The sequence below is a fragment of the Leucoraja erinacea genome, chromosome 4, assembly GCF_028641065.1.
Source record: "Leucoraja erinacea ecotype New England chromosome 4, Leri_hhj_1, whole genome shotgun sequence".
NCBI classification, from domain to species: domain Eukaryota; kingdom Metazoa; phylum Chordata; class Chondrichthyes; order Rajiformes; family Rajidae; genus Leucoraja; species Leucoraja erinaceus.
Genome location: NC_073380.1, coordinates 33,579,084 through 33,594,476, shown reverse-complemented (window position 1 = coordinate 33,594,476; position 15,393 = coordinate 33,579,084). Strand labels below are relative to the sequence as shown.

The following is a 15,393-nucleotide window of genomic DNA, read 5'->3' as shown; positions in this document are numbered from 1 at the left end:
CGACACAATGCTGGAGTCAGAAAAAAAAAAAAAAGCCTGAAGAAGGGTTCCGACCCGAAACATCCCCTATCCATGTTCTCCACAGATGCTGCCTGATTCACAGAATTACTCCATTTTGTATCTAGCATTGTTGGATATCCTTGTTTGCTGTTGAAATAATTAACTAAAATAACGTAGTTATATAATGTATTTTACTTCCAAATTACATCCCACTTTACAGTCAGTAACATTTATTTTGTAGTTAGTATGTGCTCATTTGGAAGAAATGTGATGACCAATGAAAAGATAGTCCTGTTTACACTTTTCATAATGTGATTTAGCAGCATCAGGACAGAATTATTAATCGTGCTGTTCTTCCAAATTGTGTTTTCTTGTCTTCTTGAAAGAACAGATGGCACCTTGGTTAACATCACTTTGATAACCACTTCAATAGCACAACCCCTAGTTTCACTTTGATAGGTGTCAGCTCTGTGACGGGGCTTTCACCCCAGCCTAAGTCTAGTTTGACAATCCAGTATCAAACCAAGAGTATGCTGCACTGTCAACCTAGACTTAGGCTGGGGTGAAAGAGCTGACACCTATTGATGTGAAACGAGGGGTTGTGCTATTGAAGTAGTTTGAGCAGGTGATAGAAACATAGGTGGAGGAGGAGGAGGCCATTCGGCCCTTCGAGCCAGCACCGCCATTCATTGTGATCATGGTTGATCGTCCCCCATCAATAACCCATACCTGCCTTCTCCCCATATCCCCTGACTCCACTAGCCCCTAGAGCTCTATCTAACTCTCTATTAAATCCATCCAGTGATTTGGCCTCCACTGCCCTCTGGCAGGGAATTCCATAAATTCACCACTCTCTGGGTGAAAACATTTTTTCTCACCTCGGTCTTAAATAACCTCTCCTTTATTCTAAGACTATGGCCCCTGGTTCTGGATTCTCCCAACATTGGGAACATTTTTCCTGCATCTAGCTTGTCCAGTCCTTTTATAATTTTATATGTTTCTATAAGATCTCCCCTCATCCTTCTAAACTCCAGTGAATACAAGCCTAGTCTTTTCAATCTTTCCTCATATGACAGTCCCGCCATCCCAGGGATCAATCTCGTGAACCTACGCTGCACTGCCTCAATCACAAGGATGTCCTTCCTCAGATTAGGAGACCAAAACTATACACAATACTCCAGATGTGGTCTCACCAGAGCCCTATACAACTGCAGAAGAACCTCTTTACTCCTATACTGAAATCCTCTTGTTATGAACTTGCTAGTGTTGCTCCTAATTCCCTCTTCCAAATCATTACTATATATGGTAAACAGTTGCGGCCCCAACACCAAGCCTTGCGGCACTCCACTCGCCACTGCCTGCCATTCTGAAAAGGACCCGTTCGCTCCTACTCTTTGCTTCCGGTCTGTCAACCAATTTTCTATCCATGTCAACACCCTACCCCCGATACCATGTGCTCTAATTTTAGTCACCAGTCTCCCGTGCGGGACCTTATCAAGGGCTTTCTAAAAGTCTAGATACACTACATCCACTGGCACCCCTTCATCTATTTTACTTGTCACATCCTCAAAAAATTCCAGAAGATTAGTCAAGCAAGATTTCCCTTCCATAAACCCATGTTGACTTGGACTAATCCTTTTACTGCTATCCAAATGCCCCATTATTACCTCTTTAATAATTGACCTGTATCTTTCCCACCACCGAAGTCGGGCTAACTGGTCTGTAATTCCCCGTTTTCTCTCTCACTCCGTTCTTAAAAAGTGGGATAACATTAGCTATCCTCCAATCCACAGGAACTGATCCTGAATCTATTGAACATTTGAAAATGATCACCCATGCATCCACTATTTCTAGAGCCACCTCCCTGAGGACCCTGGGATGCAGACCATCAGGCCCAGGGGATTTATCATCCTTCAGTCCCATTTTTTCCTTAACATATCTAAAACATCTTTTACTGTCCTTTATATTCCTGGCCAGCTTCCCCTCGTACTTCATCTTTTGTTCCCTGTTTTGTTTCCTTCAGTTGTCCTATGAAAGTTTCCCAATCCTCTGGCTTCTGGCTACTCTTTGCTGTGTTATACATCTTTTCTTTAGTTTTATTCTATCCCTAACTTATTTTGTCAGCCACAGTTGCCACCTACTCCCCTTAGAATCTTTCTTCCTTTTTGGAATGAAATGATCCTGCGTCTCCTGGATTATGCTCAGAAATTCCTGCCATTGCTGTTTCACCGTCATTCCTGCTAGGATCCCTTTCCAGTCTACGTTGGCCAGCTCCCTTCTCATGCCTTCATAGTCCCCTTTGTTCAACTGCATCACTGCCACTTCCGATTTAACGTTCTCCTTCTCAAATTGCAGATTAAAACTAATCATATTATGTTCACTACCTCCAGCGGTTCCTTTCCCTCGAGTTCTCTTATCATATCTGGTTCATTGGACAACACTAAATCCAGAATTGCCTTTTCTCTGGTCGGCTCCATTACAAGCTGCTCTAAGAACCAATCTCGGAGGCACTCTACAAACTCTCTTTCTTGGGGTCCTGAACCAACCTGATTCTCCCAGTCTATCTGCATATTGAAATCCCCCATCACCACAGTGGCATTACCTTTGTTACATGCCAGTTTTAACTCCTGCAGCAACTTGCACCCTACATTCGGGCTACTATTTGGGGGTCTGTAAATAACACCAATTAGCGTCTTCTTGCCTTTACAATTCCTCAACTCAATCCACAGTGACTACCTCGTCAGTCTCTATGCCTTCCCTCGCAAGGGACTGAATTCCATCCCTCACCAGCAAAGCTACCCCCCCCCCCCCCTCTGCCACCTGCCTGTCCTCCTGTCCTTTCTATTAGATGTATAACCCTGAATATTAAGTTCCCAGGCCCGATCCTCCTGCAGCCACGTCTCAATAATCCCCAAATTGATATTGTGTAAATGTTGGGGAAATGCCATCACCATTTGGCGAGGATAAATTCCCAGAGGATTCAAAATCGTGACACTTGGTAGTTATCTTTGTGACGTTTCAATGTCTATTCAGAAAAGGGTACTGTTTTGCTTTAAAAATATTCCATTAATTTGTGGTGGGATAGTACAGCAGATTGAGCAGTCCATGTTTAATCCTGATTTTAGGTGCTGTGTGGGCAATGTTTGTGCATTCCCCCTTTACAGGGTTTCTTCTGGTGCCACATCTTTAAACAATACAGGTGCACAACCTTTTATCCGAAAGCCTTGGGACCAGACACTTGTCGGATTTCGGACATTTTCGGATTTCAGAATGGAAGATTTTTAGCGTAGATTAGGTAGGTAGCGCGGGCGGCTTGAAAAGTCTGGAGCAGCTGCCTCCTCCCCGGAGACCGGGAGAATCATTGCATAAATGTTAGTCAGTTAGTTTGGAGGGATTTTATGTGGTGGTGGTGGTGTAGGGGTGAAGGGGGAAACTTTAATTCTTAGTCCCCTACCTGGTCAGCGACTCCCAACCTCGCGGAGCTGGGGGCTCCGTCCGGCCGCGGGCGGCGCCGGTTGTAGCTCCGACCCCGGCAACTCTACCCCTGGCTGCGAGGCGCTCCAAATCCAGCGCGGCCCGCGGCCGGACGCCCCAGCTCCGCACCAGCGGGGTGCGGGCAATGCCTTACCGGGTCGCCGTGCGGCAAGCTCCGGAGCGCTGTGGCCGCCTTCTTCCAACATTCGCGGAGCGTCGCTGGATTTGGAGCCGCGGAGCTGGGGGCTCCGTCCGGCCGCGGGTGGCGCCGGTTGGAGCTCCGACCCCGGCAACTCTACCCCTGGCTGCGCGGCTCCAAATCCAGCGACGCTCCGCGATGTTGTGTGTCGGCGGCCACAGCGCTCCGGAGCTTGCCGCACGGTGACCCGGTAAGGCATTGCCCGCACCCCACTGGTGCGGAGCTGGGGCGTCCGGCCGCGGGCCGCGCTGGATTTGGAGCGCCTCGCAGCCAGGGGTAGAGTTGCCGGGGTCGGAGCTACAACTGGCGCCGCCCGCGGCCCCACCGGCCACAGCGCTGCGGAGCTTACTGCACAGCAACCCGGTAAGGCATTGACCGCTCCCCGCCTCTCCGACCAGGTAGGGGACTAAGAATTAAAGTTTACCCCTTCACATAAAAGCCCTCCAAACTAACTGACTAACATTTAAGCAATGATTTACAGATGTTTAAGCGTCTCCCGGTCTCCGGGGAGGAGGCAGCCGCTACAGTAGTACAGACCTGGGTTGACCGTGGGTCGTTTTGGGTCAAGTTTGGCGCCAAACGCGAGCTTTGGTGCGCAGACGACATCTGGAAAAAATGGCCGGTTTTCGGAGCTTTTCGGTTTCTGGAACACCGGATAAAAGGTTGTGCACCTGTACTGAGTTAACCAGCCACAGTAAATTGGGGCTAGATGAACTGCTCCTCTGGGAGTTGAGAGGGACCCCAATGGGCTGAATAGCTTTCTGCTGTATATTAAAATAGCATGCGCAGGGCACCAACCCTCGGATACTTCCATGTCCCCTATGTTTCATGTGCTAAGAATACTCAACTGAAATGGCAAACTTTGTCCTGCCTGGTGACATCAGCTATCTGCATAAAGCTTGTGAGGTAGTGATCCTGATATAAGGCTGCATTTAAATTTGGGTTGTAAGGAAGAGTAGTAATTTATCAAGGACAGCTTACTCGCTATTTTATCGTAAATTTGTTTCCTGCACAAATGTTGAAGTCTTCATTTAAAAAAAAAAGTCTTGTGTAGTATTTATACACTTATTAGATGTATATTTGAACTAAACTTTAAACAAAGAGAAATGTTAATGGCTTACCAGATGACCTGGGGAGTTGGGATTTGGAGGTAGAAAGGACTAACTTGAAAAGCTGATTATTGCAAACAAGGATCAAGCTTGATTGCCAGTCTCAGGCAGTTATTCATTGCTGAGATGAAGGAAAAGACTTAAGTTGGTATTGTTCGAAGAGCAGGGAGGTTCTACTGCAGTTTTACAGGGTTTTGGTGAGACCACAACTGGGGTATTGTGTACAGTTTGGGTCTCCTAATCTGAGGAAAGACATTCTTGCCATAGAGGGAGTACAGAGAAGGTTCACCAGACTGATTCCTGGGATGTCAGGACTTTCATATAAAGAAAGACTGGATAGACCTGGTTTGTACTCGCTAGCATTTAGAAGATTGAGGGGGGATCTTATAGAAGCTTACAAAATTCTTAAGGGGTTGGACAGGCTAGATGCAGGAAGATTGTTCCCGATGTTGGGGAAGTCCAGAACAAGGGGTCACAGTTTAAGGATAAAGGGGGAAGGAAGTCTTTTAGGACCGAGATGCAAAAAACATTTTTCACGAAGAGCGTGGTGAATCTGTGGAATTCTCTGCCACAGAAGGTAGTTGAGGCCAGTTCATTGGCTATATTTAAGAGGGAGTTAGATGTGGCCCTTGTGGCTAAAGGGATCAGGGGGTATGGAGAGAAGGCAGGTACATGATACTGAGTTGGATGATCAGCCATGATCATATTGAATGGCGGTGCAGGCTCTAAGGGCCGAATGGCCTACTCCTGCACCTATTTTCTATGTTTCTATGAAAGGCGGCATTTGCATCTGAGTGGGAGGGTTTTTGGTTTGCAGCATTTTGAGTAAAGGCATTTGCTTAAGACATTTTGAGTACCTGTCAAGCAGATGGTCTTCAGGTTTGTGTACTTTGGGGTTGCATGTTTCAGTTATCTAACACCAGAGGGCTGGGTTTAAGGTGAAAAGCAACATTTAAAGGGGTCCTGAGGGGCAGATTGTTTGGACAAGCTGGTGGGTATACGGAATGAGTTCCCATCATTGAGGATGCGCCAGAGAAACAATTATGACATTTATTCCAGTGAATAGGGGTCACAGTTTAACACAAGAGATCAGTGTGCAATATTAGAGCACATGGTATTGGGGTAGGTTATTGACCTAGATAGAGAACTGGTTGGCAGACAGGAAACAAAGAGTAGGAATTAATGGGTCATTTTGAGAATGGCAGGCAGTGACTAGTGATGTGCTGCAAGGCTCAGTGCTGGGACCCCAGTTATTTACAACATATATGAACGATTTAGATAAATGTGAGGTTATCCACTTTAGTGGCAAGAACAAGAAGGCAGATTATTATCTGAATAGTATCAGATTAGGAAAAGAGGTGCAACGAGACCTGGGTGTCCTTGTGTATCAGTCACTGAAAGTAAGCATGCAGGTATAGCAGGCAGTGAAGAAAGCAAATGGCATGTTGGCCTTCCTAGCGAGAGGATTTGAATATAGGAGCAAGGAGGTCCTACTGCAGTTGAACAGGGCCCTGGCGAGACAGTACCTGGAGTATTGTGTGTAGTATTGGTCTCCTAATTTAAGGAAGGACATTCTTGCTATTGAGGGAGTACAGCTGAGGTTCACCAGGTTATTTCCCAGAATGGCGGGACTGATATATGATGGAAGAATGGGTTGACTGAACTTGTATTAACTGGTATTTAGAAGGATGAGAGGGAATTTTATAGAACCATATACCATTATTAAGGGGTTGGTTAGGCTAGATGCAGGAAACATGTTCCCATGTTTCCAGAACCAGCAGTCACAGTTTAGCACTAACGGGTAGGCCATTTAGGGTTGTGATGCCAAAATAATTTTCACCCAGAGAGTTGTGAATCTGTGGAATTCTCTTCCACAGATGGGAGAGGAGGCCAATTCAATGGATGTATTCAAGAGAGTTGGATATAGTTCTTGGGGCTAATGGGATCAAGGGATATGGGGAGAAGGCAGGAACTGATTCTGGATGTTCCGTCGTGATCATATTGAATGGTGGAGCAGACTCAAAGGGCCAAATGGCCTACTATTTTTCAATGTTTCTATGTTAGCATTTTAAATTAATTTGGACAGGTACTTAGGAAGACTTTAGAGGGATATGGGCTAATTACAGGTAAATATGACTAGCTCAGGAAGCTTGATTTGACATGGGCAAGATGGGCCAGGGTCCCTTTTTCCATGCTGTAATTCTGACTGATACTTGAAATATAGGATTGGAAAGCCTCATTCGGAGAAATATCATGGGAGTATTTTTAGTATTGCATATTTAATATTCCTGAGTTGTGAACATCCAACATACGGACAATGAACATATGAACAAGCTTTTGGGAGACCAAAAGGATCGATTTGCCAGCTGCTGTGGCACTGCAGGCATCTTCTGCCAGGTGGAAATGGGGACTGGGTACATGTAAAGTGCAATCTCCCTATACACTTTCTGAATGTTCCGGCTACTTTTAAATATCTACAGTGGAAAACACTTTTTGTGTAAGCATATTTCTTGTTTAAGGGATCAGGGGGTATGGAGAGAAGGCATGTACAGGATACTGAGTTGGATGATCAGCCATGGTCATATTGAATGGTGGTGCAGGTTCGAAGGGCCGAATGGCCTACTCCTGCACTTAATTTCTATGTTTCCCCCTCCTCACTCCCTCTCCCACCCATCCCTCTCTCCCCCACCCCCTTCCCTCTCTACCCCCACCCCATTCCCTCTCTCCACCTGCCCCCTTCCTCCTACCCCTCTGTCCCTCTTCCATCACTCCCCCTACCCCTCTCCTCCCTACCCACTCTCCACCCACCTCTCTCCCCTTCCCCCTCCACTCTACCTCCCCACTCTTTCCAATCTCTCCCCCCCACCCCTCTTACCCTCCCTCCCTCCTCCCACCCCCCCTCTCCCCCCTCTCACCCTCCCCCCCCCCCCCCCCCCCCCCCCCCCCTTTACCGGCTCTCCTTTCCCTCCCAAATCTGTCCCGTTTCCTCCTCCTCCTCCTCCTCCTCCTCCTCTCCCCTCCCTCCCCTCTTCTCACCCCCCCTCCCCCCACCTGTGTGTTTGGGGGGTGGTTAATGTGAGTGTGATGCTGCAGCCCCCCCCCCCCCCCCGCAAACGCCGTTTGGGAAACAGACCCAACGGGTCTGCACTTGGTCTAGTAGACTGTAAAACTCTTGTGGAAACAGTTTCACAACTAAGGCCATCCACCTGCTGCCTTAATGCTTTACCTACCAACTGCTTTACGAATGTTTTTGACTGCCTAGCAATAGACATACTGCAAATAGTTAACAGCTCTCTTCAATCAGGCAATTTCCCAAAAGCCTTGAAAACTGTAGTTATTAAACCTCTTTTAAAAAAGCGGAGCCTAGATGACTATTATTAACAACTATAGACCAATATCAAACCTATCTTTCATAAATAAAATCATTGAGCAAGTTGTCCTCCAGCAACTTAATCACTTCCTGGCTTCAACTGGCTGCTATGACAACTTCCAGTCAGGATTTTGACCTCTTCGTAGCACTGAGACCGCCCTTATTAAAGTTGTAAACGACATCCGTCTAAACACAGACTCTGGCAAAGTTTCAATATTAATGCTATTAGACCTCAGTGCTGCATTCGACACTGTTGATCACTCAATACTTTTGGACAGGTTGGTAAAATGGGTGGGGCTTTCAGGCACAGTCTTAAGTTGGTTCAGGCCATATCTACAAGATAGGAACTATTTTGTTTCCATTGGCGACTTTGTATCAGAACCAACCAACGTGACGTGTGGAGTCCCGCAAGGTTAGATCTTAGGGCCCTCTTTATTCAACATCTACATGCTCCCACTAGGCAAATCATGCAAAATAATAATATTGACCACCACTGCTATGCCGATGACACTCAAATCTATGTAGCGCTATCACTAAATGACAATCGCCCCATAGATCTGCTGTGCCAGTGCATTGAGCAAGTCAAAGACTGGATGTGCCAAAATTTCCTCCAACTAAATAAGGACAAAACGGAGATAACTGTTTTTGGTGCTAAAAACTTTTAAAACAAGCCTGAAAACTTTTATGTTTACTTTAGCTTTCAGCTAAATCTTAACTACATTGCACTTTTAACTTTTGCACTTTTTATAATGCATTCTTAACTTTGCTTTTATTTTCTTTTAATTCTATTTTATTTCATTTTATTATTTCAAGTTCCTGCTTTTATAGTCCCTGCCCCTGCCTCCAGCGGGGGCAGCAGTGTGAATAGGGAAATTAGTAAAAACATTAATATCTCGGTCATATTTCATCGACGGGAAAAATCCTCGGCACACATACGTCGGAGGGGGTCTCTGAGCAAGGTGGCCAAAAATGATGGCCGTAGGTGGCGGCGTTCTCTCGGAAATCGCAGCACAGATGGCCAAAACCGGTCAAGAACAGAGTTTTAGTAATTTTTTTTAAATTATTTGCCTCAATGACTTCAGCAGCTCATTCCATATATCTACCATCCTCTGTCAAAATGTTTCCCCTCTGGTTCTGGTGAAACCTTTCCTCCCATACCCTAAACCTATACCCATCTAGTTCTTGGTTTCCCTTTGTGCATTCACTCTTATCTATTTCCCTCATGATTTTATACACCTATAAGATCACCCCTCAGCCCCCTGTGCTCTAAGGAATAAATTCCTTGCCTGCACACTCCTTTTAGTTCAGGTCCTCAAGCCTGTAAATAGTCTCTGCAGTCTTTATGGCATATTTGCTATAGCAAAGTGGCAACATTGAACTCTGTGGGCTTGCCAATGTCTTGTGCTACTATGACTTGACATCCCACCTTCTCTGATTGCTGATTGCATGCCAAAGGATGCCTTCAACACCCATTGCAACATTTGCAATGTCATTTTCAACCAACTTTGTACTTGTACTCCTAGATTCCTTTATTCAACAACATTCTCCAGGGCCCTATCATTCACCGCTGAGATCCTGCCCTGGTTTGACTTCCCACGTCACACCTATCTGAATTAAACTCTATTTTCTTCATAGGGAGAGGATTTGAGTATAGGAGCAAGGAGGTCCTACTACAGTTGTACAGGAACCTGGTGAGACCACACCTGGAATATTGTGTGCAGTTTTGGTCTCCTAATTTGAGGAAGGACATTCTTGCTATCGAGGGAATGCATCGTAGGTTCACCAGGTTAATTCCTGGTATGGTGGGACTGACATATGATGAAAGAATGTAGTCTTGTAATCACTGGCATTTAGGATGGGATCTTATAGAAACATATAAAATTCTTAGGATTGAACAGGCTGGATGCAGGAAAAATGTTCTCTGCTGGGGGAGTCGAGAACCAAGAGTCACAGTTTAAGAATAAGGGGTAGGCCATTTAGGACTGAGATGAGGAAAACCATTTTCACCCAGAGTGTTGTGAATCTGTGGAATTCTCTGCTACAGAAGGCATTGGATGCCAATTCACTGGATATTTTCATGAGTGTTCGATTTCTCTCTTGGGGCCAACTGAATCAAGGGATATGGGTGGAAAAGCAGGAAACGGGATGCTGGTTTTAGATGATCAGCCATGATCATGTTGAATGACAATGCTGGCTCGAAGGGCCAAATGGCCTACTCCTGCACCTATTTTCTATGTCTATGTTTCTAACCCCTCTTCGACCCACCTGCCCAGCTGATCAAGATCCTACTGTAATTCTTGTGGGTTAAGTTATGATGAGCGTTTGACGGCATTGGTCCTGTACTCGTTGGCGTTCTGAAGAGTGAGGGGGACCTCATTGAAACGTACCAAATAGTGAAAGGCTTGGATAGAGTGGGTGTGGAGAGGATATTTCCATAAGTGGGAGAGTCTAGGGCTCAAGGTCATACTCTCAGAATTAAAGAACTTTCCTTTAGGAAGGAGATAAGGAATTTCTTTAGTCAGAGGGTGGTGAATCTGTGAAATTCTTTGCCACAGAAGGCTGTGGAGGCTGTCAATGGATATTTTTAAGGCAGAGATAGATAGATTTTTGATTAGTACAGGTGTCGGGTTTAGTTTAGAGATACGGCACGGAAACAGGCTCACCGACCCGCCGACCAGCGATCCCCGCACATTAACACCATCCTACACCCACTGGTAAAAGTTTTTTTGCATTTACCAAGCCAAGCCTATAAACCTTGGGGTGTGGGAGGAAACCGAAGATCTCGGAGAAAACCCATGGGGAGAACGTACAAACTGTACAGACTGCATCTGGTTTGAACCCGGTCTGGCGCTGCATTCGCTGTAAGGCAACACTTCTACTGCTGCCTCACCATGACCGCCACAGTAATGGGGAGAAGGCAGGAGAATGGGGTTAGGAGGGAGAGGTGGATCAGCCATGTTTGAATGGCGAGGTAGACTTGATGAGCTGAATGGCCTAATTCTGCTCCTATTATAGTGACATATTGGCTAATAATTAAAGTAAAATAAAATGCTTTTTGTAAACTGAATGTTGATGACTACAGTGGGACCATGCTAAATGTATAAAGTTGAGGTCTCTACCGTGTTTCTGGCCCCTTGTGTTCGTAAGATTAAAAACAGCCCCTGGTCTGACTGGGGACTTCAGGGACACCACGGGAAGCTATTTGCGCTGGCATCTGACCCCCAGGTGTAGATGTCTGAAATTTGTGTGTGTGTTTTCTATGGAAACATTGGATACTCATCCACACAGTGTAGCCCAATAAATCATTTTTTTTAATTCTGTTTTATTGTGTAGTGATGTTGCATATCTTGCAGGTGCCCTAACTAATTTTCTGTAACTTGGTCTCAGATGAGCATTTGAAATTAACCAGCTATCGTTTAAAATAAGCAACTAAAAAAAATCCATACAATTCATGTTTGCTCGGTAATATATTTATTGGGTCATAAATATTGCCAATGGAAGAGTACACTGTTTGCATGAAAATTATAATAATCACACAAACTATTGTCTCATCTTATAGACAAATCCTGTGTGGCAAACCTAAAAAAATAAAATTGCCTCTGCTTGTAGAGAAACCTTCCCATATGCTGCAGATGGTTACAAATTGAATAATTAGTTTTAAAATGTAATTTTTTAATTTGCTGCATGGTGTTAATTGAAGTCCTAGTTTTTATGACCAGAAGATGCAATTCCAGGGTGAATTAAAGGGGTCCTATTTAAATCCATTTGATTTTTAGTAATTGCTGATGTCACGGTATGACAGCATGTAAGCTGCTATGGAATGAGCAGCATTGCTGGTTTGATGAAATGTAGTAATTTTGCAGTGTTTATAAATTACATTTTGTTCTTTCTTGCAGAGCAACAGCTACCCACCAATGTCAGACCCATACATGCCCAGTTACTATGCTCCTTCCATTGGATTTCCGTATTCTCTTGGTGAAGCTCCCTGGTCAACAGGGGGAGATCCTCCAATGCCATACCTAACAACATATGGACAGATGAGCAATGGCGAGCATCACTTTATACCAGATGGTGTATTTAATCAACCAGGGGCCTTGGGGAGCACCCCACCATTTTTGAATCAACATGGATTTAACTTTTTTCCTGGGAATGCAGACTTTTCTACTTGGGGAGCAAGTGGATCCCAAGGACAGTCAACACAAAGCTCTGCATACAACAACAGTTATGGATACCCACCCAGTTCTCTTGGAAGAGCCATAGCTGATGGACAAGCTGGATTTGGAAATGACTCTTTGAACAAAGTGCCTGGCATAAATAGCATTGAGCAAGGCATGACTGGGCTGAAGATTGGAGGAGATATGACGACAGCTGTCACAAAAACTGTAGGTTCAGCTCTTAGTAGCACAGGTATGTGCAGTAGCATTGTTGCTAATAGCATTCCAGCAACCACATCAGCACCTAAGCCAACATCATGGGCTGCTATTGCCAGGAAACCTGCAAAACCTCAGCCCAAGCTAAAGCCCAAGACTAATGTGGGATTAGGTGGATCTGCAGTGCCACCTCCACCTATAAAACACAACATGAATATTGGAACTTGGGAAGACAAAGGTAATGTGCCCAAAGCCCCACCTACACAGCAAGTTCTGCCTCCTCATGTAGTTATCCAACAACATCAGCTTCCACCGCAACCAATCGCTATTCAGACTCAACCAACACATCAACAACCACAGCATCTAGGGCCTCAACAACCTCAGGGTCAGCAGCAGTTACAAAACCGCTGGGTGGCTCCTCGCAATCGGGGAGCTGGCTTTAATCAGAACAGTGGTACTAATAGTGAGAGTTTTGTGTTGGGTATGGCCTCTTTAAGCACTTCACCACCTGGAGGAGAAGTACATCCTGTATTGGAAAAATTAAAAGGCATTCACAACTACAACCCCAAAGATTTTGACTGGAGTCTGAAGACGGGTCGTGTATTTATAATTAAAAGTTACTCTGAGGATGATATACACCGTTCCATCAAATATTCTATTTGGTGCAGTACTGAGCATGGTAATAAACGTTTGGATGCTGCTTTCCGCTCTTTGAACGGTAAAGGGCCACTCTATTTACTCTTTAGTGTGAATGGAAGTGGACATTTTTGTGGAGTGGCTGAGATGAAATCAGCTGTGGACTACAATGCTTATGCTGGAGTGTGGTCACAGGATAAATGGAAGGGCAAGTTTGAAGTGAAGTGGTTCTTTGTGAAAGATGTACCGAATAACCAGCTACGGCATATTCGTTTGGAAAACAATGATAACAAACCGGTTACCAACTCAAGGGACACACAGGAGGTGCCCCTAGAAAAAGCCAAGCAAGTGCTTAAAATAATTGCTACTTACAAGCATACCACTTCAATCTTTGATGATTTTGCACATTATGAAAAGCGTCAAGAGGAGGAGGAAGCCATACGTAGGGTAAGTGTGGAGCAGATGGTATCTGTTGTTTACACTTAAGCCACTTGTTTCTGCTTGTAAAGTTTTTAAAGTTACTGATATTTTATGTACAACCATGAATCGGGTAACTGCCTAATATTGGTATTCAAGGATTATCAGAAATCTTTCATGGCAAACCTCTGAAGGTATAACTAATTCTCAAAGGTCTTAGATCCTTGAAATATTTAAAACTTTGGCTAATGATGTACAGTGTGTGAATTAAACGGGCCTATTTGTGCAAGTTAATGTAAACAAATAAATCAGAAACTCATGTTTAGTAGCCCATGAAGGATTGGTGCTGGTTCCATTGGGTTGGATAAACGTCCTGCAGTTTTTCCACTCATTCCTTGACATTTTTCAATAGTGCTAAATACCAAAATAAAGAAAAATGTGCAACAAACCCCCGTTACAATGCAAAAAGCATAGGAAAACTGGTTCCTATACTGCAGAATCTCTCACCCCTTGCATACAGAGAGTCAAGTCATACAGTACTTAAATGTGCCCTTCGGCCCAACTTGTCCATACCGACCAAGATGCCAATCTAAGATAATCCCATTTGCCTGAGTTTGCCTATGTCTATCCGAATCTTTCCTATCCATGTACGTCCAAATGATATTTCAATGTTGTTATACCTTCCTCAAACACTTCCTCTGCTAGCTCTTTCCATACAAGCAGCTGTGTTTGGGGGAAAAAAAGTTGCCCTCCTGGAAATCTTTTCACTTTCACCTTAAACCTATCTCCTTTTTCTTGCTTTCTGAAACCTAAGAAAAAAGACTTAAGCATTCACCATATCAATGCCATTCATTATTTTATATACATCTATAAGATCATCCCTTGGTCTCCCATGCTTCAAAGAGTAAAGTCTTATCCTGTCCAACCTCTGAAGAACAGTGTGCCAAAGGACCTCCATCATCCTACCTGTGGTGACACTTTCAGGGAACTATGGACTTGTTCTTCTAGGTCTCTGGCCTACACCACTTCCCAGGATCCTACTGTTCATTGTAAAAGTGCTATCCTGGTCTCACTTCCCAAAATGCCTTGCACTTATCTGAATTTTTCCATTTCTTGACCCACTTCCCAGCTGATTAAGATCCTATTATAAACAACCATGTCTTGTACGTTCTCACCCATATCATACGTAGCGATCTATAACTTATGATTCGGATTGGAACCTGTGACCATGAAACGGCTATTGGCCTCTGGATTAATGCCTGTGTTTTTAGCGGAGAATATTACGGGGAATATTTGTTACGAGAGAAAAAAGATTGGAACAAGTTCCAACAATACGAGTGGTGTCCACTGTTGGAGGTTATAAGGAGCAGTGGAGTTAGGAGGCAGCATGAACTGGAAATTTAAGAGAAAATAAGATTTGAGCTAGGATAAAATGATTGAAATAACCGGTAAAGAAATATTAGAGGAGAAAAGGAAATTAAGGATATTTTGGTAGTAGGGGGTAAAGAACAGTTTTAGCAGATATTGCCTAGTGCTGGACAACCTGTGAACTTTGGCTTTTATTTTGGCATTCTGAAAGCGTGTAGTAGATCATCTCGTACAAACCAGAGTTCAGGGTATACTAGAAATGTGTTAATCTGGCACATATTAGTGTTAACAAAAAAATTTTGCATTTAAAAAAAAAAGGTGATGTTTTGAGTTGGGATACTTCAGATTGATTTTCAGACTAATTTTGATATTGTAGGCTATCAGTAGAGAGGTGACAAACTGGAAAATTCACAGGTATTTTTTGAACAATGTAGAGGAAAAGGAATCTGA

General features: G+C 44.3%; 1 protein-coding gene across 2 annotated transcripts in view; it reads left to right on the top strand.

Moving 5' to 3' along the window:
* The window catches only part of LOC129696259 (YTH domain-containing family protein 3-like), a 36,495-nt gene that overhangs the window by 11,021 nt on the left and 10,081 nt on the right, over positions 1-15,393 (top strand). For both annotated transcript variants that reach the window (XM_055633983.1, XM_055633984.1), the window contains one exon: positions 12,049-13,605. In XM_055633983.1, the coding sequence (XP_055489958.1) occupies positions 12,049-13,605 (1,557 nt within the window). The remainder of the gene's footprint in view (positions 1-12,048; positions 13,606-15,393) is intronic.